General features: G+C 44.7%; 1 protein-coding gene across 1 annotated transcript; it reads right to left on the bottom strand.

Annotated features, from left to right (window-relative positions):
- Positions 1-27,657, bottom strand: LOC115383906 (chymotrypsin B-like). Its single transcript, XM_030086109.1, has 7 exons — positions 27,606-27,657; positions 2,235-2,338; positions 2,073-2,152; positions 748-829; positions 463-637; positions 255-388; positions 1-162 (listed from the first exon to the last, which is right to left on the bottom strand). Exons 1-7 carry the CDS (start codon positions 27,655-27,657, stop codon positions 1-3), a joined length of 789 nt encoding a protein of 262 aa, XP_029941969.1.
- Positions 27,658-27,951: the final 294 nt, after the last annotated feature.

Raw genomic sequence — 27,951 nt, 5'->3', positions numbered from 1 at the left:
TTAGTTGGCAGCCAGGATCTGGTCCACCCATCCACGGAACTCCGTCATACGGGCGTAGACTCCGGCACTGCCTTGTGAGCACTGGGTGCTTCCCCAGGATGCGATGCCCACCAGAGTCCAGGCTTTGTTAATCTCGCAGACCAGAGGACCGCCTTCGTCGCCCTGCCAGACGACAAGTGAACGTGTAAACAAAAACATCAGAGCAGCTCATCAGAGGAGCAGCAGGAGGGACAGGGAAAGGGGCGTGGCCTCACATCACAGAAGTTGACTCCGGACGCCCCGGCGCAAAACATGGCTTTGGTGATTTTGTCCCCCCAGAACTCCTTACAGTCTTTCTCGGGCAGCAGGGGCAGGATCGCCTGCCTCAGGTTGATGATAATGAGGGAAGCTGAGACACACACACAGTGAGCACACACTGCAGCCACACCTGGCTCCTCACACTCCTCTCCGGACTCATCTCACAGCTATGCTGTAACAGGCCCCATCCGGTGGTCACGCAGATCCCGAAGAAGGAGTCGCTGGACTTGGGCAGGCAGACGGGGGACACGGTGGGTCCCAGGATGGCGGGTTTATACAGCTTGATGAGAGCGATGTCATTGTTCTTGGTGCTGGCGTTGTAGTTGGGATGGGTGAAGACCTGGAAGAGAGGATGGAGCCAGAGGAGGGGGAGGAGTCAGGAGGGGGAGGGGTTAGACGAAGAGGAGGAGTAGTACGGGCTGCTGTGATTGGCTGGAAGCTGCATCTCACCAGGACGGATCTCAGAATCTGGACATCATCGGGTGTGCTGGAAGCTCTGTTATGCGCACCAGCGACCACATAGTCGTTGACCCTGGAACACACACAGCTTCAGCACAACAAGAACCAAACAAACAGTACCGAGATCAGGGGAACCAACCAAACAGCGCTTCGCTCAAGGGAACCGAACACACGGTAGCTTCAACATCACATGAACTGACCAAACAACGAGCCGCTCAAGGGGAACCGACCGTTCAGGTTCCATCTGCTGAGAACAGTGGAACTGTCTGGTTCTCTTCATTTAGAACTGTAGACCTGTCTTGTTCTCTTCTCCTTAGCAGAGTAGACCTGTCTGGTTCTCTAAGACCTGTCTGGTATTCTTCTCCTTAGAACAATGGAGCCGTCTGATACCTTCTGCTTAGAACAGTGGTTAGAACACTGGTCCTGTCTGACTCATTCTGCTGAGAATATTGTTTACAACAGTGGTTAGAACGCTGGTTCCATCAGATTTATTCTGCTGAGAACAATGTGTAGAACAATGGTCCTGACTGTTTCCTTCTGCTTAGAACTGTGGAGAACGTTGGTTAGAACCGTGATTCTGTGTGACTCCTGCTGATTTCTGTACATTCTGCTGTTTCACTCCTTTATCGGATGTTTCTCCTGAACCTAGAACCATTATCCTGCTCTCGTTGGTGTGTTTCTAATGACAATTCAGCAGTAGCCTAACTCCTCTTGAAAGCAAAGATGAGTCAGCAGTTATCTTCCAAAGTTCCAACTTACTTAGATTTCCACATGAATTCAAGTAGGACTCAACAAGCATTCAGACAGATTCAAGATGGAGTAAAACTGTAGAAAAGAAAAGGAAGACGCTCTTAGCGGATGCTAATACAGAGCTAAGTTAGCTTGATAGCATAGAAACACAGTGCAATGGCCTATAAACCAACCATCAGTGCTATATCTTTAGCATGACAAATACCACATTTCTGATAATCACAGTACAGAAATAATACAGAAATATGTTTCTACTTTCAAATATAAATCAAAACTCACAGACAATGATGTCGAAGGCACAATGTAAGAGGCAGATGGCAGCTGATGAACACGAGGCACGTCTCACACTGAACTAAAACAAGATGGCTGCCGCTGTAACTTTCTGTTACCACTTCCTATTCAAAACTGAGCTTCAAAATAAAAGCCAACAGGAAAAACAGGACAAAATAAAGCAGTGCAATTATCTGCAACGTTTTAAGGGGCATCACAACCATTCATGTGTTCACCGTTCCCTGCAGCAACCCCTCGGGTTCCACCTGAGACACCAGTGTTTGTGTGGTTCTGACCTGAAATCGCAGTGAGCTGCGGTCACCACCCAGTACTCGTTGATCAGAGAACCTCCACAGATAAGCCGGCCACTCTGAGTCTGAGAAGAACAAATGGAGGTCAGGAACCAAAGAAGAAGAGGAAAAAGACGAGGAAGAGGAAGAGGAAGAGGAAGAGCTCACCTGCAGCGACACCATCCAGGGCCAGGAGTGAGGAACCGCCTCCTCACCGCCCAAAATGCGAGCATACCCGGTCACGACGGGAGGGATGGAGGGAGTACCACAGCCTGGAGAACCCAGAGGAACGGTTAGTGCACCCAGTGGAACCTGGACAGGGGACACTGAGGAGGGGGGGCCACAGTCCACCACAGTCCCAGTGGAACCTGGACAGGGGACACTGAGGAGGGGGGACCACAGTCCACCACAGTCCCAGTGGAACCTGGACAGGGGACACTGAGGAGGGGGGACCACAGTCCACCACAGTCCCAGTGGAACCTGGACATGTCACCACCATCGCAAATTCCTTTAGACCAGAACCAGAACCACTGAGAGGAACCTGGGGTTCTAGCCTACACTACACTAGACTACTAATCTCACCATGGAGAAATGTAGAGTCCCAGAGGCTCGCAGGACCCAGGAGGCAAAAAGACTGATGAAATGTGTGAATAAAGAATAAGAAGTGACAGTAAAATCTAAATAGAAAAATTAATAGAAATCTAAAAGGAGAACAGATCTAACTCTATGTACAATGTGAATCTAAAATATAGCAGGATGTGGACGTGAGCTGGGCCAACATCCTCCTCTCACCCACATCCTCCACAGAGTCCAGAGGACAGCCAGGACAGAGCTGGTCCTCCAGGACAGAGCTGGTCCTCCAGGACAGAGCTGGTCCTCCAGGGCAGAGCTGGTCCTCCAGGACAGAGCTGGTCCTCTGTCCAGAGGACAGCCCAGAGGACAACCCAGGACAGACCTGGTCCTCCTGACCAGGACCAGAGCCTTCAGCCAGTTTTCAGAACCTCCTTCTTTCAGCTGTTAATATTTCTAAAATCAGGAACATGCTGGCTTAGAGCTGAAAACTGAACCCAGAGTAGAACTACTGCAATTCCTGTTATCAGGAACCAACAACTGGATCAACAGTCTGAGTTCTGAGGAGAACCAGCAGGAGAACACATCAGAACATTATGAGCTTCTCTTCACTGGCTTCCTGTTAAATCTAGAACAGAATCTAAAATCCTTCTCTTGACCTAGAACGCTCTGAACAACCAGGAACCTTCTGATCCTACAGAGCTGTTAGTCCCATATTGTTCCAGGAGAACGCCTGGTTCTCAGAGTGCTGGTCTGCTGGAGGTTCCTGGGTTCTCCTGTCATGTGGAACCAGGTCCCAGGTCCAGTCTTTAGACCTTTAGAGTCAGCAGAGCTTCAGGTAGAGCTGCTTCAGAACACTCAGGAAGATTTTCTCAGGGAAGCTGCTGGAGGTTGAGACTGCCGGAGAACCGGAGAACCTGCACTGAGGTTCTCTCCTTTCTCACTCTGGAGGTTGATATGGAATGATGCTTTGTTCCAAGGTTTCAGGAACACAGTGACATGTGCAAGGCCGCCCTGTTTGTCTCCACTTGTTCTCGCGTAAGATATAAACTGGCATCTCCAGAAGTCATGCCAGAACTGGGTTGAATCCTCTTTGGAGCAGCAGCCTCGTTCTCGATCAGCTGATCTGTGTGTGTTTCCTCTGCAATCCTGAATAAACTCTCCTTGTGCAGCGTCAACACCTTGACTCATCATCTTTGGCTCTGATTCACCAAAAATTCCACAACAGTTTGGGGCTCGTCCGGGATCTAAATACAACATAAACGAGGTGAGTGCAAATGTTTCCTTCTTAAGACTTAATAAGGAAGTAATGCCTTACCTGTGGGAATGTTTGACTAGATAAAAGAACCATTTCATAGTTGATTGGAATTGTTAAAGCAAATTGCTAAACATAAAGAGCCAAAGATGTCCCTAAATGTTTGATCAATTCTTATCAACCAACTAATTAGGGCTGAACGATATGGGCAAAATTTCATATCTGGATATCCATGCCAGATATCTCGATATCGATACGATATATTACGATGGATTCAGTGAAAATTAAGCGTTTTTCAGAAAAATAAAAAGATCATAATACAAAAGGATGTAAAAAAAAATGCAGTTTTATTTATGAGAACTCACTGCCACGACCACCAAACTGGTTTGTGCAGATTCTGCAGCGGCCCTCTGCCATCAGCTGTCAACCAGTAAACAGGTTTGTGGTTGGCTGGCCTTACCTGTGCAGGGCGAGCTGACATGCAGGGCAAGCAGGGGAATCTTAATAATAATAATAATGCATTGGTTTTATATAGCGCTTTTCAGGACACTCAAAGACACTTTACATTGCATTATTCATTCACACCATACTGGGTGGTGGTAAGCTACTACTGTAGCCACAGCTGCCCTGGGGCAGACTGATGGAAGCGAGGCTGCCAATCTGCCCCTCCGACCACCACCAACCATTCACTCTCACAACTTTCATACTAGGCAACGTGGGTGAAGTGTCTTGCCCAAGGACACAACGACAGTTTTACGCCTGCGGGAGCGGGGATCGAACCGCCAACCTTCCGGTTATAAGACGACCTGCTCTATCAACTGAGCTACTGTCACCCCTAAAGGCGACAGTAGCTCACCTTTAACGCCTTTAAAGGTGTTCAAGCCACAAAGATGGCTGTGGAAGACAAGCAGAGGGAGAGAGGCGCTGCGGTGAGTGAAGACGTTTGTTTTTGTTTGCAGCGGCGGCTGTGGAGAATGGACGGAAACAGAGAGAGAGAGAGAGAAGTGAGAGGAGCAGAAGGAGGAGAGTCAGGAGAGTCAGAAGAAGATGGTGAGAAAGAACAGAAAGAACAGACAGTTAAGATTGAGGGAAAGAAGAAAGTGAAGAAGAGTGTTGAGCCTAGAACCATGCACCTCAGGTCAGATCAGGAGCAAGCAGGAAGTTCAGGGGCACTGCAAGGGCCTAAGATCATGGTAGGTGATGCTGCAGTGTGTAAGCCCTGGACTCCAGGTGAGATTAGAGAAGCTGTAGCGAAAGCTCCGTCTCCTACATCTCAGCCTGTGCTTTTCTTCAAATGGCTGAGACAGTTGTGTACCATTTAAAACGGTTTGCTCCCAGATGTAAAGCTGCTTCTGGCATCCACATATGGTGTGGAATGGTCAATCTGTCAGAAAAGGTTTGTCTTTCCATCTTCTGCTGATAGGCAGTGGCCGGATGATCAGCCTGTGGATGCTTGGTTGGACAATGTTCAAGAAAACATACGGCACACAGCCCAGGGAGAGAAATAAGGGGCTTGTGGGCGATCAGGTCACTGGGCTAAACAGTGTACGCTTCTGAAAGCTGATGGAGGGAAATCAGATGACAAGGGGAACGAGAGCAAAAAGGAACAACCACAGTGCAAGGGAAAGAACGCATCGGGTTGTCATGGGAACAGTGAGACATTCCAACTTGCAAAAACCACCGCAACTACTTTCAGATTATCCAATTGTCCAAGAGAAAACCCTGTCATTTGAATTGAAATTGATGGTAATGTAATCGATATTTTGGTAGATAGTGGACTGACCCTGTCAGCAGTCAAAACAAATGAAAATGTTTGCACACCAAGTAAGCATACAGTTCGGACAATTGGAATATCTGGAGTTCCTATTATTGAACATTTGTCTAAAAACAGTCCTGTACATTTGAACAGTACTGAATTGCATGATTCATTTGTAATTTCAGATCCCAGTCCCACCAACCTGCTGGGGAGAGATTTGCTTAGCAAATTGCATGCATGGTTACATTGCACTCCGGATGGATTGTTTCTGTCAGTGCCTGAAGGGAGAGTAATGCAAGCTATGCAGGCTCTTGAAGATGATAAACTGTACTGCTGGACATTGTCTAACTTTGATTTGCAAGATTTCTTTTCAGTTCAAAACATCCAGAAGCTTGCCAAAGATTCACCGGCTTGTGCGGCGATGATGGCAGCAATGAGGCCTTTGCTGAACTGCCATTGTACGGCTGTGTTTAACCCAGTGGTAAGCTATGAGGAGAAAGTTGCAAATCTTCTAAATTCTAATGATTCTCTCACTTGTGATCAGGTTCTATTTGTGGGTCCACAAGGCTGTGCAGTGCCGGTGAAATTGAGTGAGAGACAGCAGTCTGCATTCAGTGTGAGTCACTCCTATCCTCATATCACTGTGGCCTTGACAACTGGGTGGGAGGCACATCATCTGGGTGAAATGGTTTTAAAGTGCAAAACTTTAAGAGAAAAGATACCGGGGACTAACACACAGCAAATTGTTCCTTTGGGTGAAGATTTGTACATGATCATGCCACAGACACCAATTGATTTACCAGAAACCAAATTCGAGCTTCAGCACCCACCAAAACGGGTTTCATTTGCACCTCCATCTGATTTGGCTGAAGTACCTGCTAAATTGTGGGCTAAACATAAAAACCATGTTGGCTTAATCACCTCAGCTAAGCCACACAGGGTCACACTAAAACAAGGAGCCAAATTGCCACAAATTAGACAATAAAACCTTTCTCCAAAAGCCGTTAAAGGTATTGAAGGTGTTATAAGGTCTATGATTGATCAAGGTGTTTTGGTTGAGACAGAAAGGCCATGTAATACACCAATTCTTCCTACGCCGAAACTGGGTCAGCCGGATGAATGGAGATTGGTCCAAGATTTGAGAGAAATTAACAAAATTGTGGTACCAGTCACACCTGTGGTTGCTGATAATAACACCATTTTGTCTTCTCTACCTCCAGATGCGTGCTACTATTCAGTGGTTGACCTGTCTGCTGCATTCTTTTCAAATCAGATTGGATCCTGAAAGCCAATATTTGTTTGCATTCACCTACAAAGGTAAACAGTATTGTTTTACAAGGCTACCCCAGGGCTTTGTCCCTAGTCCGGGAGTGTATGCATCAGCGGTGAAAAGAGATCTGGAAGATCTGGAACTATCAGGGGGGAGCACTCTGATACAGTATGTTGACGATCTTTTGATTGCATCGAAATCAAAGGAGGCCTGTAAAGCTGACACTATTTTGCTCCTGAAGCCTCTTGCTGAGGGAGGCCACCGAGCATCCTGAGCAAAGATGCAATTTTGCCTTCCAAAGGTGAAATACCTTGGATACGTGCTGGAGGAGGGGAAACGACTCCTCTCCCCAGAGAGAGTTGCACTGCTGACCAACATGCCACCTCCGCAAACTAAGAAAGAGATGTCCTCTTATGGATGACAAACTATTGTCGTCACTGGATTTTTTAATATGCAGCTATGGACTCTGTGCTCAGAGCGGCAACAAACAAGGATGCTCCAGTCAAAGTGCAGTGGACAGAGATGATGTCGCAAGCCTTCCAAGATCTGAAGCAAGACACCAGCTCTGGGATAACTGGACTACAAGCTGCTCTTTCATCTCTATGTCCATGAGAAAGGAGGGTTTGCTACAGGTATCCTGGTTCAGACATGGATCATATTTTCGCCCTGTTACTTATTTCTCTTACAGACTTTCGACTGTAGTCCTTGGGATGCCAAAGTGCTTGAGTGCAGTTGCGGCCACAGCAGAGATGATAACCAAAACAGCGCCTTTGGTTCAGGATAATGACTGTGTAGTGTCTCACTCAGTGTGGCTGTTGTTGAATAAGTCGCAGACACAACACATTTCAGCTGCCAGAAGGTCGGGGTATGAAACTATTATTCTGGGTAGTCCAAACATTACCTTGAAGAAATCAGCTCCACTTAATCCTGCTACTTTTCTTCCAGTGTACGAGGAGGAGGAGGGGGAGCATGACTGTGTGCAGACTGTTGAAGTAAGCACTTCCCCAAGGCCTGACTTAATGCATACACCGATACCAGAATCAGACGTTATTCTGGACACTGATGGATCTGCATTCCAACCATCAGATAACTCGCATTTTGCAGGTTACGCAGTAGTTAGTGATGAGGGGGTCCTGGAAGCGGGTGCTTTACCTCCTGAAACATCGGCACAGGCTGCAGAGTTATATGCTTTAACCAGAGCCTGCACTCTGGCAGCAGGCCAGGTTGCTACTGTGTTTACAGATTCAGGTATGTTTTTGGTGTTGCACACGATTTTGGCCACATGTGGAAAATGAGGGTTTACCTGACATCTTCTGGCAAGAAAACTTGACATCACGCATTAGTCGCAGATTTGTTACAGGCCATACTGCTTCCAAAACGGTTGGCAATTGTTAAATGTGCGGCTCACACTTCAGGTGATGATCCTGTCTCACATGGAAATGCACTGGCTGATGAGTCAGCCAGACCAGCTGCACTTTCCTCTGTTCCTGTGATAACCCAAAGTTTATCAGCCTCTTCTGATACTACAGATACTCCTCCCTTCGATGATGTGCTGGGTTTGCAAAACCATGCTGATGACCAGGAAGTGGAGTCATGGGTGAAGAGAGGTTGCACTAAAGAGCCAACGACTGGCTTGTGGTCAAGCTCTGATGGCAGAATGGTCTGTCCACACTCTTTGCTTCATGTTTTGGCCCGTGTTGCACATGGACCGGCTCATGTGGGTAAGAGTGGAATGGCGAGGATGATCAGCTGTCAGTGGTTTGTTTCAGGTGTTACAAGTGTGGCACAGACACTTGTAAACAGATGTATGATTTGTCAGCAGACTAGAACGAGAGAGAACGTGATCAAACATGACCATTTGGTGCCTCCTACAGGGCCTTTTGTAAATATGCAAATTGATTTTTCGAGGATGCGGGAACTGTTGTGAAAATTCTTCTGAAGGAAATCGTTCCTACATTTGGAGTGCCCTTGGAAATCAACAGCGATAGAGGCCCAGCCTTCACTGCCAAGATAACACAGAGACTCTCTGACCTGTTGGGATTTAAATGGCAACTGCATGTTCCCTATCACCCACAGAGTTCAACACAAGTTGAGAGAATGAATCGTGCGGTGAAGGAGAAACTCACAAAGACAGTGATGTCAACGGGTCTGAAGTGGCCTGATGCCCTTCCACTGGTATTGTATGCCATGAGGTCTTGTCTGAATGCTCCTACCGGGTTCACCCCATAAGTGTTAATGGGAAGACCAATGAGTACAGGGGTCACACCTCCGCTACCGCCTCATAAAGCTTCTCTGATGTGGACTGAAGAGTTTCTGTCTCAATATGTCTTGAAACTAACAGAGTCACTAAGGAAGTTTCATTTGCAGGTGCAGAAAAGGTTGCCAAAGCCTTCGGAGGAGCCGATCCATCCCTTCAAGATTGGTGACTATGTGTTGATTAAATCACTTGATAAAATGTGTTTAACCAACAGATGGACGGGTCCGTTCCTGGTCCAACTCGTGACCCGAACAGCTGTGAAGCTGGAAGGAAAGGGCGAATGGATTCACACGGCTGGCACCCAAGGAGGCTGGGTCGGACGACATCAGCTGAGATGCGGCATGGCTATGCTGCTTGCCCTGCTGCTGGGAGGCGTGCTGGTATCCCATGGGATGCTGGGGGGTGATGAGACATCCTCTCTACCGAGAAGGGAGGAATACAACCGAGATGGATGCGATCTCCAGGATCTTGGAGATCTTCCTACTGCTGGGACAGCTGTGGGTTCTGAAGGAGCCTCTGATCATGAAAGGGAGAAGCGTGACATGGACATGGAGCTACCGGCATCTTACCTGGCTTCTTACATTGCGTGGTTTGGGAGGCCCACCAAGGACAATGACATGGTGCTGGCCAGTGGTGATGGAAAGAAGATGGGAGCTCCTCGAAGGAGGGCGGTATCATCTTCTAAGGACAATTCTGCGTTGCGGATGATGTCTGACTTTGCGAGAGAACAGAAGCTGAAGGACTGTTGGTTGTGCCAAAAACATGCCACAATCGATGCATTCACCGATGTTTTCCCCTGTTCTGTTGACCAAGGCTCAATACAAGTCAGTGGACTGGAATAATGTGGCTGTGAGAGTCGAATCGAGCTTTGACAATTGCTGGTTTCCTACCCACTCAGTGTTGGCTAACAAGGATGTGAAATACACGACGGTTGCGAAGCTGGTTACCAATGAGGTCAATGAGAAATATGTGCCTGCTGGATTTAATCAAACAGAGCTTTTGAGAATAATCTATGCACAGTTCTAAGTTCAGTTCGGGAAAGCGTCCATAAGGGCACCCCTTTTCCATATAAAAGTATCCCAACCAAACGGCCTCCGGGGCCGCCATCCGTGACGGTCCATGACGGATAACCGACCATTTGGGTGAAGCGATGTCAATTACAGATAACTTTTTGGCATTCATGGTCAACCGTTTGTCCCTCGTCCCATATTGACATACCTGCTTTTCTATTCATCCCAAATTGACATGGAAGAGTGGGGGTCCGGGACCCCCATCGGCGGTCCCCGTTGCCCCCCACCTCCCCCCTGGTGGTGGTCCTGGGGGGGAAGCATGTCATTTACAGATAACTTTTTGTCATTCACGGTCAACCGTTAGTCCCTTGTCCCATATTGACATTCCTGCTGTTCTATTCATCCCAAATTGACATTGAAGAGTGGGGGTCCGGGACCTTCTTTTGCGGCCCCCGTTGGGCCCCACCTCCCCCCCGGTGGTTTTCCCGGGTGGGAGAAGCATGTCATTTAAAGAAACCGTTTGTCCCATATTGACATACCTGCATCTCTCCTCTTATGCCAGTCTAATTCTGGATTTCACCTACTTTTGGGGGGATTTTCCCAGAAACAAAGGCAGATTCGTAATCAGCAGTGATGTGTGACCACAATACTAATTTTTTTGCCTCCTAGGTTTTATGGTTTTAGGTAAATTAGCTAAAATATAATGGCTATTGTCATTTTCAGATATCTAAATGTCAATATGGGTCTTAATTAAGAAACAATTAAAACTTGCCAATTATTTCACAGTCGTTAATCGAATCGTCATCAAAATAAGCATGGCACATGGCTTTGAGGTGCTGAACAAGAATCCAGTGTTGGATTTTGTCCAGGACTCCCAGGGAAAAAATAACCTCTCTCAGAATTGGAAATTTCAGTGCTGTCAGATCCATGGCCCCCAACACCATTCTGAGCTGGAGGTGAAGTTTGGACCAACTTTTGTTCTACACGGTTTTGCGAGCCGATTATAAGATAAGTTATTAAGGTCAATAAAACGAGTCCAACGATATGAGAATGGTGTCTCTAGGACAAACGGTTCCCATTCTGCGGCCTTTTAGAATTGTGATTTTTCGATTTTTACGACATTGCAATCTTTTTGGCTATTTTGACCCTTTGTTTCTGGAAATCAGCAAAAACAACTAGATATTCTTAATCAGCATATACTCCTGATCAACCTACAAAAAATGAGCTTTCTAAGTTAAAAAATGACTGATTAATCTAGGATTTTATATGGACAATGTCAATAAGGGAATACCGCCCTTTTATCCGATATGGACAGAAGAAACAAATTGCTATCTTTTTTGCTATTTTAACCCTTTTTTTCTTGAAATTCTTCAAAATCAACAACATATCCTAAATCAGCACATACTCCTGATGAACAAAATGAGCTTTCCAAGTTAAAAAATGACTGATTAATCTAGAATGTTATATGGACAATGTCAATCAGAGAGTACTGCGCTTTTATCCGATATTGACAAACCAAATTACAATTTTTAAGCCATTTTGAGCCTTTTTTCTTGAAATTCTTCAAAAACAACAACATATCCTACATCAGCACATACTCCTGATCAACAGACGAAAAAAAAAATTTTCAGTCATTTTGACCCTTTTCTCTTGAAATTCTTCAAAATCAACAGCATATCCTAAATCAGCACATACTCCTGATCAACATGCTAAAAAATGAGCTTTCTAACCCACTGAGCAAAAAGACGTTGAATCAACGTCTATTTAAGGTCATTGTTGGACGTCCCAGGGAGGTACCCACAAGGTGCAGAATGTAACGCCAGATGACGTCTTTTTTTTACGTAATTTCGACGTCGGGTATCGACGTCACCAGGACCTTCAGTCAAGGGCCAAAAAAAAAGAGGGGAAAATATAATTTAAACTGACCAAAATGTAATCACCGGGTTTGCGCTCCGAGTTCCAGGTATATTCCTTCAATCACTTTAGCATTTCATTGCAGACGGGTGACATACGAGATTTGAACTCACGACTTACTGTTCAGCAATCCTCAGCCTTACCTGTTGAGCTGTAAGTTTATTGAATATTTCATCAGTAAACGGGAGGGTGACCACTATTTTACGGAAAACTACTTCTCCTGAAATACAGTGCAATACACACGAAACAAAGTGGTGGTTTTAAAAATGTTTGTTTTGTGTTTCTCCAAAGTTCACAGTTTGATGAAAATACGAACTAAATTTAACCGCTTGGGCGGCTCTTTTATTAGACATAATTCTATCTTTAGGAGACAATGAAAACAAACAGACTCAAAGAAAAAGAAATACAAGGCGGGGTTAACATTCACATAAACACTTTTCCAATTGTAAATTATTATTATTTATACTGCTTACTATGCATAAAGTCCCACTGCAGAAGGTGACATGCTTGCCAAGGTTATTTTCCTATTACTTCATTTGAATCAATCACCAGCAGATGCTAACTCGAAATGCATAAAGACGCATCCAACCTGCTGACAAGCCAAAATTCACAGGTACAGGAAACTACGATCACAATCCAATTCTTTTTAAACAGATTTTATTGCAAAAACTTCACAGCACTCAAAATACCGGACCAGTGATGAATCTGCAGCTAACTCTTCCTCCATCCGCTGTCCCAGCATGCTATGGTGCTGACTGCCCTCAAAAGGGACTGTGACCAGCCAGTCCAGGGTGGCTCCAGACTACCGTCGGTCCACAAAACAGGAATCAGGGTTCCCCGACAACCGCTGGACCAGCGATTAAGGGAAAAACACTTAATTAGCCCGACAGCAGCGTCTCCAGCTCCGTGGCTTTTGCAGTAAAGTGTAGCATCTGACACACCTCCACTTCCGGGTTCACTCAGTCAAGTTAATATACACCATGGCAGCCAATAAGTGAACACAGACACAGAACTTCCTGTCTGTCACCCTTCAAAATAAAACAAAAATAAAATACATCAAAACCCATTCCATACATAATACGTCATTCCTCATCTCGTTCAGATGGTAAACACTTTTAATCAAGGAACATAAAGTTTCCCCGACTTTCAAATGTTCAACCGCATGTAGACGTCGATATTGGGTCCTAATTTAGACGTCCAAATCTTCAACGTCATCTAGACGTCGAAATTGGGTAATAATAAGACGTCCAAATACCGCACCTATTTTGGACGTCCAAAATAGGTCTATAATTGGTCTTGGACGGACGGACGCAATATGGACATGATCTGGACGTCCATACGACGTCCCATGTTTAAGGGGAAGTTAAAAGATGACTGATTTATTCAGGATTTTATATGGACAATGTCAATCAGAGAGTACTGCCCTTTTATCCGATATAGCCGAACGAAACACATTGCTATCTTTTTGGTTATTTAGACCCTTTTTTCTGGAAATCAGCAAAACCGCCTAGACATCCTTCATTAGCACATACCGCTAATCAACATGCTAAAATATGAGCTTTCAGGACAAGGTACCTTTTGTTAGTTTGATTTCCTGTTAAATTGACATCATCAGATTCCAATAAACAGGTCGTTTTCTCGTTTTTTCGTTTTTGGGCAAAAACGAAAAAACGAGAATTCAACTCATTTTCTCGTTTTTCCGTTCTGACTGACAAAACGGATTTTCCACTGATTTTTTCATTTTTGACAGGTAGGCGGGGCTTAACACTTCTCGCTCCTGATTGCACCGTGCTCTTCAGAGTAAAGGTCTGTCTTAAAACGCTGTATGACTCTGACTGACGCTCCAGCCTCCTGTCAGTACTGCAAATATCATAGCAGTTGCATTAGTGTTAAACACACAAGCTCACTCTGTGCTGTACTGCTATTTTGTCCTGATTGTTAGACGCTAAACTGCATTTTTTTTACACTTCAGGAAAGTAGTTAAAAAAATGACCAGCAGGAGTCGCCCTGCGTGGATCTCCTCATCACTCCGTGTTCCGTGCTCAATATCTTAATCAATAGAAATGTGGATAGATACACTAAAAATAAAAAAAGATTATTGTTATATTTTTATTTTCATGTTTCACCACATAAATATCATTAAACCAGTACAAAATCTGTCTCCAATACATATTTCAAACAGAACTTCTAGTAGAATATTTCATTTCCACAGATATGAACATGAAACTGGAGCCATCAGACTCACAATATTCGTTTTTGTGGTTGTACAGTGTACAATGAGATTGGAGAATTTCTTCTCACCAGTGCAGGCACAGCAAATATAACAGTACTACATTTCCCTTGTTCCGGACTATAATAATAATATCTGGGATGAGTCAGTATTAGTCCTCTTAATGTGCTTGGGAATGGTCAGTATCCGTTCTGATGGTCGTCTCATGTCAGCAGTGTGAACCCATGCTCTCAGATTGTTGTCATACTGGTGGTGTGTAGGGTGGTGGTATGGATTTATGTAGATGGAGTCTTTCTAAAGTGAAAGACTCAGTCCCAAACTCTCCCCCTACCAATTTAAATGTGTTTATTTATCTTTTGCATATTTCTAATCACATGAACATTCAATAAATTAATAAATTCTATCTTTTATCCAGTGGTGGGGCAAGGGTCCTTGGGGGCTCCAAGCAAGACATTCATCGGGCCCCCACTCCATCCATGCACACCGAAAAAAAAGCTTTTTTGCACACAATTTGCACCGAGCGGGGCCCCCTAAAAGCCGGGGCCCCAGGCAAATGCCTGGTTTGCCTGTTGGCACGCCCCGCCTCTGCTTTTATCTCACTCCTTTGGAGTGTCAGTTGCCTGCAAAAAGAGTTTAAGCTCGAACAGGAGTTATGGGGTTTGTCTAAATGTAGAAATTGCCATGTGCAAAGTCTGAAACTTTGATATATAACTAACCAGGATATTTCCAGTAGTGACAACAAAGACAGTATTCATTCATAGCTTTGATACCTTCACTGAACTCCTATCATGTAGACAGTCATGAAAACAAAGAAAAGACAAAAACATTGAATGAGAAAGTGTGTCCAAACTTTAGACTGGTCGTGCTCCTCAATGTCAAACAACCACTGCAGCTTCCACATGGAGTGTGAAATAAGACAAAGCATGTTTTATATTTTCCTTTTCTTAAAGTTTGCACCATTTGCTTTGTTGACAGCACTGCACACAACCGGCCTTCTCTTAGTTTCAACTTGGTTAAAAGAGACAGTTTGACCTGGTAAAGATTTGAGGAGCTGCTCATCCAGGCTGGGTTCATAGTTGGTTTTGGTCTTTGGCCACATGGGGTCTCTGATTTATTAATTTCTAAGCAAAAATACTGTTAATCTGGGTTAACATGATTGTATATTCTAAAACCTCTTTGGCATATATCAGTAAAACTGGACTGTTGGCTGTCCTCTTCCCTCCCTCATGGACATCTACTGTACCTGGTGCCTCAGCAGAACTCAGAACCTCATCAAGGACAGATCACATCCAGTTCTCAGCTCGTTGATCTGTTGCCTTCTGAGAGGCTTTACAGATGTATTAAAGTGAAGACAAACAGACTGCAAAACTGCTTATTCCCAACAGCCATCGCCATCCTAAACTCTCCCATGAAACTACTGCTCAACAATACAATGCAGCTGTGTCTCTGCTGCTGCTCACAAAGTCATATCCACTCAATTCCTGCAATACAGTCACGCTAAAGTGTACAATTCATCTTTTTACATTGTTATTCAAAATTCTTTCACATTAAAAAAAAGAATATTAATCCTTTGTGACATTTATTTTGTATGTTTTTTACATTTGTCTAATTTGCTGTGCCTGCAAGGAGAAATTCTCCAATCTCATTGTACACTGTGACAACAAAGAGACCATTCTGACTGTAATGGCTCCAGTTTCAGAGTTCATGTCATATGTGGAAATGAATTATGACACTTCTCTGTCAGAAGTACTGTTTGAAATATATATGGAAGTGAGCTGTTGTCCTGGTTTTATGATATTTACATGGTAAAAACATGAAATATGACAATAAACTGTGTGACTCCACTGATCACAAATGAAGGCTACAGTGCAGTGAGGCTGGATTAATTAGAAATAACCACAGGAGATGTTTTTATTTTTCAGCATGTCAGCATATCTATTGATTATTAAGATATCAAGTTTATAAATTTGGTGTGATGAACAGATCAATACAGGGCGACTCCTGCTGGTCATTTTTTTTAACTACTTTCATAAAGTCCATGAGGCAAGATGGCGCCACTGTATCCGGCTGGCCGTCTACCTCTGCGCAGTATTTTAACTTTACTGCTGTTTCTGTTTTTATTGAACATGTGTCACCACTACTGTTGTATGATCGCCAGACCCTTCTGGATATTCGTGATTCCGTGACAAAATCCGCGATCTCTGGCTATAGCGATCACTCAAAGACGCTACCGCCATTCTTGGCGTCTCTGCCTCACTATCTGCAGCGCCTACCCGCACCGCTGCCACACAAATGCCGCAGCAGAAAGCGGGGCAAAAGAGGTGGTGAGCTTGTTCGCTTAAGGACTTACCTGGCACGTTCTTCAGTGTGCAACCCTGTCACGCGGATCCCTCCCAGATACCTCGGTCTCACCGTGCGGCGCTCCTCAGAGGTCCGGTGGCTCCAGTCAACTGTCCCCGCCGTGGATTATGGACAACTCAGCTGCCCGCGGCGCATCAGCGTCTGTCGGCGAGGCTCCGTACAGAAAAACCTTCATCCCGTTGCTCTTGGTTCTGAGGAGAAAGGCCGCTCCACGCTGCGCTTTGCTCTCTTCAACACGAGGTCTCTCTCAAAGAAGACCTACATCCTAAAGGACTTCTTCAAGAGCCACAGGTTGGATTTCCTTTTGTTGACTGAAACCTGGATAAAACATGATGATAACAGTCTTTTTACGGAGCTCCTCCCACCTTGCTGCTCTTTTTTAAGCACCCCGCGGGCGTCTACTGGAGGGGGCGTGGCCACGGTTTTTAGGGATAACTATGCATGCAAGTATTTACATGCAAATAATTATTCCTCATTTGAAGTGCAGTTGTTTATATTGGACCTTGTTTCTCCAATCTTGTGTGCTGTTGTATATCGACCTCCGAAATACAACAGGGTTTTTATCCAGGAATTCTCTGAATTTTTAGCAGAAGTTGCACCCAAATATGAATATATCCTGATTTGTGGAGATTTTAACATACACGTCTGTTGCCCATCCAATCAGCAGGTAGATGGTTTCAAAAGCCTGCTTTCATCTTTTGATCTAACTCAGTCTGTGAATGGGCCCACACACAAGGGCAGGCACACATTGGATTTGACAATTTCCTATGGTTTGCCTGTGTCTATAGTGGAAATATCAGACCTGCCCATCTCTGATCATTCGATTGTCATTTTTGATGTTCTCACCCCTCCACCTGTCTGTAAGGCTCCTGTTCCCGCCTCTTCCCGTCGGATAATCACCTCTTCAACGGCAGGGTAGTTAGCGGCTGCTTTCATAGACATGGAGCTTCCTGTTTCTGATAATATTAATCCGGAGAGCCTGTTGTCTTCTTTCTATTCCACTTGCACCAGCATCTTGGATTTAATTGCTCCCTTCAAGTGTAGGTCCTCCAGACCAAGAGCTGACCCTTGGTTGAATGACTCTACTCGTGGCCTGAGACAGCGCTGCTGTCAGGCCGAATGACGATGGAAAAAGGACAAACTACACGTATCACTGGAGATGCTGAGGGATAGTCTCACCCAGTACCAGAGGGCAGTGACAGAGGCAAAGTCCCAATTCCTGTCTAATATTATTTCTGCAAGTGCTCACTGTCCTCGAGTGTTGTTCAGTACCATCAGCTCTGTGGTGAGCCCTCATATATCATCTTTAAGAGACGCCACTGTTTCTACCTGCGAGGACTTTCTGCACTTCTTCGTGGACAAAGTGAAGTCTTTGAGAGCCCTGTGCAGCAGTGGCAACTGTCCAGACCAGTCTGATTTGACGAGCTCATACCCAGCAGTGTTCAATCAGTTTGAGCCTGCCTCACTTCCGTCCCTCACAGACATTGTAAACGGTATGAGGACTACCAACTGCTCTTTAGATATCTTTCCAACCAAACTGCTGAAGGAGGTTTTTAACATTGTGGGGCCCTCCCTCCTGATCTTAATCAATACTTCTCTCAACTCTGGATGTGTCCCTGATGCTTTTAAGCATGCTGTTGTCAGACCTCTGCTAAAAAAGCCTCAGCTTGATTGTAGTATCTTATCTAATTTTAGACCAGTATCTAATCTGTCTTTTATTTCAAAGGTTCTTGAGAAAGTTGTTTTCACACAGCTCCATGTGTTCCTAGATCATAACTCTATTCTCGAGAAATTTCAGTCTGGTTTTAGGTCAAGACACAGCACAGAGTCTGCCCTGTTGAAGGTTCACAATGATATCGCCCTTGCTGTTGATGCTAAATGTCCTGTTTTTCTGGTACTACTAAATCTAACAGCTGCATTTGACACTATTGATCACAGTATTCTTTTGTCGCGCCTAGAGATGGTCGGCATTCGTCGTCCTGTGTTGAAATGGTTTAAATCCTACTTATCAAACAGAAGTTTCTCTGTTAGGATCGGCAGTTTGTCCTCTTCTGTTGCCCCGTTAACATGTGGAGTGCCTCAGGGCTCTATTTTGGGTCCTATTTTGTTCTCTGTCTACATGCTGCCTTTGGGATCAATAATTGCCCATCACAAATTATCATTTCACTGTTATGCAGATGACCTGCAAATCTATTTGCCTGTGTCCTCACATACGAGTGATGCTGTCAAACAAGTAATGGGCTGCATATCTGACATTAAACAGTGGCTATGTCAGAATTTCCTTCATCTTAATGAAGCAAAAACAGACTGCATCTTATTTGGCGACTCCTTGCCTGGAGACTTTGGTGTGATGTCTGATCATTTTAAACCTACTGTAAGAAATCTCGGTGTTCTTCTTGACAGTGATTTTAGATTTGACAAACAGATTGACAGTGTGGTCCGAGCGAGTTTCTATCAGCTGCACCTCCTGGCCAAGGTGAAGCCATTTTTAAACTGCTCTGATCTGGAAAAGACAATCCCTGCTTTAATCAGCTCAAGAACAGACTATTGTAACACCCTTTACATCGGAGCGTCTCAGTCTTGCCTGAATCGCCTCCAACTGGTGCAAAACGCTGCAGCTCGCTTCCTAACAAACACGCCTCGCCGTGAGCACATCACCCCGGTTCTTCTATCACTGCAGTGGCTTCCAGTTTCTTTCAGAGTTGATTTTAAACTCTTACTTTTTGTTTTTAAAGCACTTAATGGCCTTGCTCCCCCATACCTTATAGAGCTTCTCAAAGTTTGCAGTTCAAACAGGGCTTTGAGGTCATCAAACCAGCTCTTGTTGGAAGTCCCTAGAGCCCGATATAAACATTGGGGAGATCGGGCGTTTGCTGTTGCTGGGCCCAGACTCTGGAACAAACTGCCCCCCGACATGCGAACCATCACTGACCTGGGCCTTTTTAAATCCAGGCTTAAAACTCATCTGTTCAGGCTGGCATTTAACTCTCAGTAGCACAGTGGCACCTTGGTTTAATTGTATTTTATTTGTCTTTATTTTCATAGCTCCTTTTAATTGATCATGGACAAAATTTCAATTTGTACCATCCGTTTTATTTGTTTTAGTTATGATTTTATTGCTTTTATCTCACTGTAAAGCCCTTTGGTCACTTTTTGTGTGTAAAGGGCTATACAAATAAAATTTCATGGATTGATTGATTGAAAGTCGTGAATCGAAAAAAATGCAGATTTTGTTTTGTCCGACAATTAGAAGCAAAGAGCAGTAAAGCACAGAGTAATCATGTGTGCGTAGTAGTGTTATTACTGCTATGAGATATTTACAGTCCTGACAGGAGGCTGGACCCTCCTCCAGCAGACAGACATTTACCGCTGTGTAGAGAACACTTTTACTTAGACGAGAGCGGCCTAAGCCCCGTCCACCTGTTAAAAAGGGAATAATGGGTGGAAAATCCGTTTTGTCAGTCAGAGCGGAAAAATGAGAAAACGAGTTGAATTCTCGTTTTTTCGTTTTTGCCCAAAAAGGAAAAAACGAGAAAACAACCTGTTTATTGGAATCTGATGATGTCAATTTGACAGGAAATCAAACTAACAAAAGGTACCTTGTCCCTTTCAAAGTTAAAAAATGACTGATTAATCTAGGATTTTATATGGACAATGTCAATCAGAGAGTACTGCCCTTTTATCCGATATAGCCAAATGAAACACATTGCTACCTTTTGGGCTATTTAGACCCTTTTTTCTGGAAATCAGCAAAACCAACTAGACACCCTTCATTAGCACATACCGCTGATCAACATGCTAAAATATGAGCTTTCAAAGTTAAAAAATGACTGATTAATCTAGGATTTTATATGGACAATGTCAATCAGAGAGTACTGCCCTTTTATCCGATATAGCCGAACGAAACACATTGCTTTCTTTTTAGCTATTTAGACCCTTTTTTTTTCTGGAAATCAGCAAAACCAACTACATATTCTTCATTAGCACATACTCCTGATCAACACTCTAAAAAATGAGCTTTCTAAGTTAAAAGATGACTGAATATTCTACCAAGTTCTGTGTAAACTTGTCATTCTTGATAACTTAATGTCACTCTGGGTTTTAATGAAGAAACAATTAAAACTTGCTATACATTTCAAGGCTGTTAATGAAATCTTGATCAAACATGACAGTAGATGTCTACACGGTAACGAATGATAATCAAGAGTTGAATTGTGTCGGGGCCAACTGATTACCTCAATTTTGGCTTAATTGTGGACAGTTTCCTCTGTCAATAACATATCTCTTTTATTATTGCACTTGTCCACGCTACACTTACAAAATTTCAGACCAAGTGTCAGAGTCAAGATTTCTTTTCCTCTTGACTCCTGACTTAACTTAATCTGTGCCCATCCCCCACCTCAGGTTCAAGGGTGGGGGATGGGCAGGTTCAAGGGTAGGGGATGGGCAATGTCTGTTTCGGAATAAGCACTTGTCCAGTGAACACTTAGTAAGTATTGCCCAGTAGAGGCAAAACCCCATATTGATGCACCTGCCTTTCTATTCGTCCCAAAATTGACATTGAAGAGTGGGGGTCCAGGACCCTCTGTTGCGGCCCCCATTGCCCCCCACCTCCCCCCCGGTGAGGGTCCCGGGGGAGGGAAGCATGTCATTCACGGATAACCTTTATCATTCATGGGTAACCGTTTGTCCCTTGTCCCATATTGACACACCTGCTTTTCGATTCATCCCTAATTGACATTGAAGCGGGGGGGGGTCAGGGACCCCGTCGACGGCGGCCCCCGTTGCCCCCCATCAAACGGGGTGTGTTGGTATGCGATGTCCGTTTGGGCATAGTGAAGTGTCATTTTGGGCACAGGTCCATAAGGGAGCAAGGCCTTTGTTCATCCTATATGGACATCCTTCTGGGATAAAGAATTGGGATTCGGAAACGGACAAAAAGTTATCTGTAATCGACATGCCCCCCCCCCCCAAAGGCCCTCACCGGGGGGGAGTTGGGGGGCAACGGGGGCCGCAAAAGAGGGTCCTGGACCTGGGTCGGGTCCGTTAAAGTAGCCTCGGTTCACATCAAGGTGAAGGACTGCGAGAAGTCGGTTTATGGTGCTAAAACGGTCCTGCGAGACTGCAGTGTTGGCTTGCCACTGATTCCAGTGCATAAGCTGGTTTCAGTTTGTTTTCAACATGAAGCTAAGGTGATTCGAGAAACAGCGGAGGATGCATGTTTTTCTGTGTTCAATGTCACGCTGAAGGAGAAGGCGTTGCCGGAGGAGCTGTATATGATCTGTGATGACCAAGCTTACAGGTGTGTGTAGGAGGATGTGGGAGCCAGGTTGTGCTACTTGGCCCATCTGATTCCGCTCATCAGGAAGGTGGATGCTGCTGAGATTGCTGGTCTGTATGCCCCGTTGCACAGAGAAAAGAGAACGATTTCGACTGCTACTGAGGTTTTCAGCGTCCTGTTGCCGTGGTACGGTGTTTATGTGACTGAGGAGGAGACCAAGTCCTTATCCAATGTCATGGAGAGACACATGAATCTGTCTACCGATGCGGAGGTTGCGGTGAATGAGGAGTTGCAAGAGGTGAAAGGTGTAGCGTTGGGGAACAGGATGGCATTGGATTTGATTTTGGCGGCTCAAGGGGGGTACCTGTAAGGTTATTGGTAGAGAATGCTGTACTTACATCTCTGATGCTACCGCTCAAGTTTTGGATTTAGCTCATGACACCGAGCTCGGGGTTAAAGAACTTCATGTGAACCATGGGTTTGAGCTGACTTGGGTTTGACCAACTTTACGAAGTGGTTTGAATCCTGGGGAGCGGGTATTCTGAAACTGCTGGTGACGGGTGTGGCTGTGCTGGTTGGCGTTGCTCTGGTTTGTGGCTGTGCTGGTTGGCGTTGCTCTGGTTTGTGGCTGTGTGGTTACTTGTGTGAAGATGATCTGCAGGAGAAGGAGAGCTGCGGGTGCTGTCATACAAGCTACTCAGATGTGGAGGTTGAGCTGAAACTGACAGGTTTCCGGTATTAGTTCACAGATGTTGCTGAAGTGAGTTCGGTGTTGGGTGTTTACGATCTGTACCCGTTCATTTCTTTACTACTGATGTCCTTTTGGTTTGTAATTACTTTTGATGTCATTCTGATACTTTGATCAAATCCTAATCACTTGGGGTGTTGGAGGAGTACTGAGTACTGAAAGAGAATCATATCTGGTGGTTTGAATTTGGGTTGTAGTAGTACTACGATGATGTTTTTGATGATTTCTAGTCATGTGGTATCAGAATGTCAATATACATTCCCCATTAATTTCTTCCTATGTTTATCACACATCTGTAATCGGAATGCAAGCATATGTAACTGCTGATCTTAATGATGTTTTTGTTTTTTCTTTTAGTTTAGCTTGATTGGACACATCGCGGCCACTGATTGTCTTTTACCTTCCTGGTTGATTGGCCTGGGCCAGGATTGATTGTTTGGCATGAAGGTATTTCCAGCTGTCGCTGTCCCATGGTGCTGATTGGTTTAAATTTTGCATCCATCTGTGCTGCTTGGTGTTTTTGTGACAGTGGACCAGTTGGAAATGGTCGTTGAAATTTAGGTAATATAGGACAATAAAAAAAAAGTCTTTGAAAAATGACACTGCATTTGGGAGTACTGACTTGTTAATGTACTGGCTCACATTAATATTTAAGTGTGACACAAGTATTTGTGAATTTACTTTGTCTGGCTCTGCTGTCTCCGATAGTGAGTTACATTATTGTTAGTAGTAGTAATAGTAGTTGTTTATTTGGCCACACAAACAAACTCAAGATGTACAGAATGATGTCAATAATACATAATCATTATCTTCATCATCATCATCATCAGTATAATCCTCATTAACATAATTTTAAAGTTTGTGACTAGAAGGGTTTAGGCTGAAGATAAACTTATTTCGCCTAACCCAGTACTTAAATCAAGTATGCTCCTGCACTTGAAGCAATGTTTTTTTCACGTAAATAGAGACAACAACAAAGGAAAAGAAAAATACAACAGAAGGAGAAAAAAAGTAAAGATTTAACAACATTATCAATATGTATAAGTATGCAATTATTTTGCTGAGCGTCTTAAATTCTTAATGACTCTGAAACAGAGTTACACAGATAAGTATTTTTCAAGTACAAATAATTTATACTGCCGTTTAAATGTTTTTAATGTTTTACATGTTTTAATTTCCTCATTCAGATTATTCCACAATGTTACACCTTTTATAGAGATACATCTCCTTTTTGTATGTGTCCTTGCATGGCTTGTTTTAAATAGACAAATTCCACGTAGGTTATACCTGCTGACTCGATGGTTAAACATTTTTTGAAGATAGGATGGTAGACTATATTTATAGGCTTTATACATCACTGTCAGAGTGTTAAAATTCAATTTTTTTTGTGTCCAGCTTTATTTGAAATGTAACAACAGGGGGATTGATATGGAATGATGCTTTGTTCCAAGGTTTCAGGAACACAGTGACATGTGCAAGGCCGCCCTGTTTGTCTCCACTTGTTATTCTCACGTAAGATATAAACTGGCATCTCCAGAAGTCATGCCAGAACTGGGTTGAATCCTCTTCAAAGCAGCAGTCTCGTCCTCGATCAGCTGATCTGTGTGTGTTTCCTCTGAAATCCTGAATAAACTCTCCTTGTGCAGCGTCAACACCTTGACTCGTATGGAGATAATTTTGTGTCTTTATTATTCAATCAATCAAAAAAGGTTTTGCAAACAAAAACGAGAGTTGAGACCAAAAAACATAAAGTTGCAATCAAAAAAGAAAAGTTCAATTAAACAGAATAGATCTGAGAATAAAATTATTTAAGTGGCAACCCCACCAAATTTGTTTGACATCAAAACAGAAAAAAGCTTTGGTTTTGAATTCTAAAGTTTTGGTTGCAAATTAAAAAGTTTTGCTTGCGAATCTGACTGAACCCAGTGGGCGGGGCCAACACTGGTGGAAGAGAGAAGAGCTCCTATTGGTGGCTTTGACCTCGCTCCTCCACCGCCTGTCTCCGTGCTGTTGCTGCTGCTTCTGCACTCAGTAAAGGCCAGTACATCGCAGGCTTTTTTCAATCTTCCCCGTTTCAGAGACCACACACTAGAAGACAACAGAGGACAGATCACACCAGATCTTCCTCTCCTGGTCTTCTAGCTTGTGGTGTCTTGTGACAGACTAGAAGATTCTTCATCTTCTAGTCTTCGAGGCTCCTCACTCTTCCAAATCTCGTGGAGTCAAACTTGACTTTGAGCGGCCTCCCTTCAGTTCTGTGTTTACATTAATCTTATAATTTGCCCCTGCATTTGATAATAATTTAGCTTATTCATGTGTGTTTATTTTTTTTTACGTTCCACTCCAGAGAGGAACAGTATAGAAATAAGTTATAGCAGTCTGTGACAAACAAGCTACTTTTTTTTAAGTCACCAAATAGCTTAAATCATTTTTTCTCCCCAGATTGAATGGTTTAGACCAGAATCAAAACGTGTTCAGCATTGATTAGGAAAAAGTTTCATTAAACGTCCAAGTCCTCTGAAAGTTTGGTTTTCCAATATTTCTTATTCTTCCGTGATGATTAACAGTGGAGATGAATTAAAACATTGGGATTATTGCAGGACTGGCGAGATGCAGATGCGTGAACCAGATCTGGGATTGGGTCTGAATGAAATCCAGCTCATCCAGGAGCGAAACAGTTACTGAGGAATAAACTCTCATTTTCTACACTACTGAGTTCAGGCGCTCTGGCTTTTCTGTTTCTCTGTCATGTAGTCAACATATTTCACAGACATATATATTTATGTCTCCAGCTCTGACAGCTGAGAGGGATTCTTTTTTTTCAACACCTCGGTGAGACGGAGCTGTTCAGCCAATCAGGGAGCTTTATTCTGAGGGTGTGGACAAGTGGGCTCTGAGCTGATCGTCTAGTGGAGCACCACGCACCACAGGATTTGAGATCGGAAATATTAAACATGTTCATTATCTACGATTTCGGCTTCCAATGCCTACTGAAAGGCTACGACTGGAAAAAAAAAAAAAAACCTCTCGGAACACACGGCTCAGATCTCAGATCTATTCTATTTGATTGAACTTTTATTTTTTTGATTGCAACTTTATGTTTTTTGGTCTCAAATCTCTTTTTTGTTTGCAAAACCTTTTTTGATTGATTGAATAATAAAGACACAAAATTATCTCCATAGACTTGTCATCTTTGGCTCTGTATCACCAAAAATTCCACTTTAGAGGTTTCACTGCAGAGTGAAGCAGCTCTCCGGACTCTAAAGGTCTGAAAGGAGTCATGAACAAGAATGTCTCTTCCCGTCTGAGTCTCTCTCTGTCTCTGATCCATCTGCATCAACTGGATCAACGCTGAGCTGATTCAGAGGGTCAGTGTGCAGGATTCTCCTCCTCTGATCCTGGTTCTGCAGGGTTCTCCTCCTCTGATCCCGGTTCTGCAGGATTCTCCTCCTCTGAGCCTGGTTCTGCAGGGTTCTCCTTTGAGCCTGGTTCTGCAGGGTTCTCCTCCTCTGATCCTGGTTCTGCAGGGTTCTCATCCTCTGAGCCTGGTTCTGCAGGGTTCTCCTCTGAGCCTGGTTCTGCAGGGTTCTCCTCCTCTGAGCCTGGTTCTGCAGGGTTCTCCTCCTCTGAGCCTGGTTCTGCAGGATTCTCCTCCTCTGAGGCTGGTTCTACAGGGTTCTCCTCTGAGCCTGGTTCTGCAGGGTTCTCCTCTGATCCTGGTTCTGCAGGATTCTCCTCCTCTGAGCCTGGTTCTGCAGGATTCTCCTCCTCTGAGCCTGGTTCTGTAGGGTTCTCCTCCTCTGAGCCTGGTTCTGTAGGGTTCTCCTCCTCTGAGCCTGGTTCTGCAGGGTTCTCCTCTGAGCCTGGTTCTGCAGGGTTCTCCTCCTCTGAGCCTGGTTCTGCAGGGTTCTCCTCCTCTGATCCTGGTTCTGCAGGGTTCTCCTCCTCTGAGCCTGGTTCTGCAGGGTTCTCCTCCTCTGAGCCTTGTTCTGCAGGATTCTCCTCCTCTGATCCCGGTTCTGCAGGATTCTCCTCCTCTGAGCCTGGTTCTGTAGGGTTCTCCTCCTCTGAGCCTGGTTCTGCAGGGTTCTCCTCCTCTGAGCCTGGTTCTGCAGGGCTCTCCTCTGAGCCTGGTTCTGCAGGGTTCTCCTCCTCTGAGCCTGGTTCTGCAGGGTTCTCCTCTGATCCTGGTTCTGCAGGATTCTCCTCCTCTGAGCCTGGTTCTGCAGGGTTCTCCTCTCAGCCTGGTTCTGCAGGGTTCTCCTCTGAACCTGGTTCTGCAGGGTTCTCCTCCTCTGATCCTGGTTCTGCAGGGTTCTCCTCCTATGAGCCTGGTTCTACAGGGTTCTCCTCTGACCCTGGTTCTGCAGGGTTCCTCCATTTAAAGGGAGTTTTCCGTTCCCTCAGTTGCTCATTAGTGTCCAGAAATGACTGTTGTCTTTAATGCTGTATAAATAAAGCTGGGTTGATTTGGATCTGACTAAAACAAGGTGTCCTTGCAGTGAAGCTGTCCTCCAGGACCCTTGAAGGACGGGGTTTTCCAAGCTGAATGAAGGCCTGTTTTATTTTGAAAGGGTCTCAGCACTTGTGTTGATTGACTGAGTTCATCCGGAGGCCAGGTCACCCACTGCTACTGGTCCAGGTCTAGATCCAGATCCAGATTCAGGGCTGGATCCAGATCCAGGTCTAGATCTAGACCCAGATCCAGGTCTAGATCCGGATCGTGTGTGTGGGTTCGGCTGTGTTGTGGTCTGGGTTAGGCTTAGGAGTTAGATATGAATGGGAGTCAATGGAAGGTCCCCATAAGGATAGAAATATGAGCCTGTGTGTGTGTGTGTGTGTGTGTGTGTGTGTGTGTGTGTGTGTGTGTGTGTGTGTGTGTCTCACCGTGGGCGGTGCTGATGAAGGCGAGGCAGGACAGGATCCAGAGGAAGGCCATGGTGCTTCTTATGCTGAGCTTGGTGAAGACGAACGCCTGCTGTTTTATACCTGAGCTCTGCTGAGGATCAACCAATGAGAGGCGCTGCTGCGGCGGCGGCGGCGCCAGCTGCTTATCACGGTCCGGCGGCGGCAGAGGTCCCACGCCTCACACTCCCCAGCTTGCTGCTCTCTGATTGGCTGAGCAACAGCAAACGGTCGGTGAGAGGAATTAAGTTCTATTAAGACTGAAGAAACACACACACACACACACACACACACACACACACACACACACACACACACACACACACAC

This window comes from Salarias fasciatus (genome assembly GCF_902148845.1).
Source record: "Salarias fasciatus chromosome 23 unlocalized genomic scaffold, fSalaFa1.1 super_scaffold_20, whole genome shotgun sequence".
NCBI classification, from domain to species: domain Eukaryota; kingdom Metazoa; phylum Chordata; class Actinopteri; order Blenniiformes; family Blenniidae; genus Salarias; species Salarias fasciatus.
This window is presented reverse-complemented; position numbering and strand designations above follow the sequence as displayed.

What these genes read in the sequence shown, in the direction of transcription:
- LOC115383906 (XM_030086109.1), bottom strand. Translation starts at nt 27,657, where the DNA reads ATGGCCTTCCTCTGGATCCTGTCCTGCCTCGCCTTCATCAGCACCGCC. An exon ending in CCTGGATGGTGTCGCTGCAG is followed by an intron (nt 2,153 to 2,234) that starts GTGAGCTCTTCC and finishes TGTTCTTCTCAG; the next exon opens with ACTCAGAGTGGCCGGCTTAT. An exon ending in GGGCCTGTTACAGCATAGCT is followed by an intron (nt 389 to 462) that starts GTGAGATGAGTC and finishes TGTGTGTCTCAG; the next exon opens with CTTCCCTCATTATCATCAAC.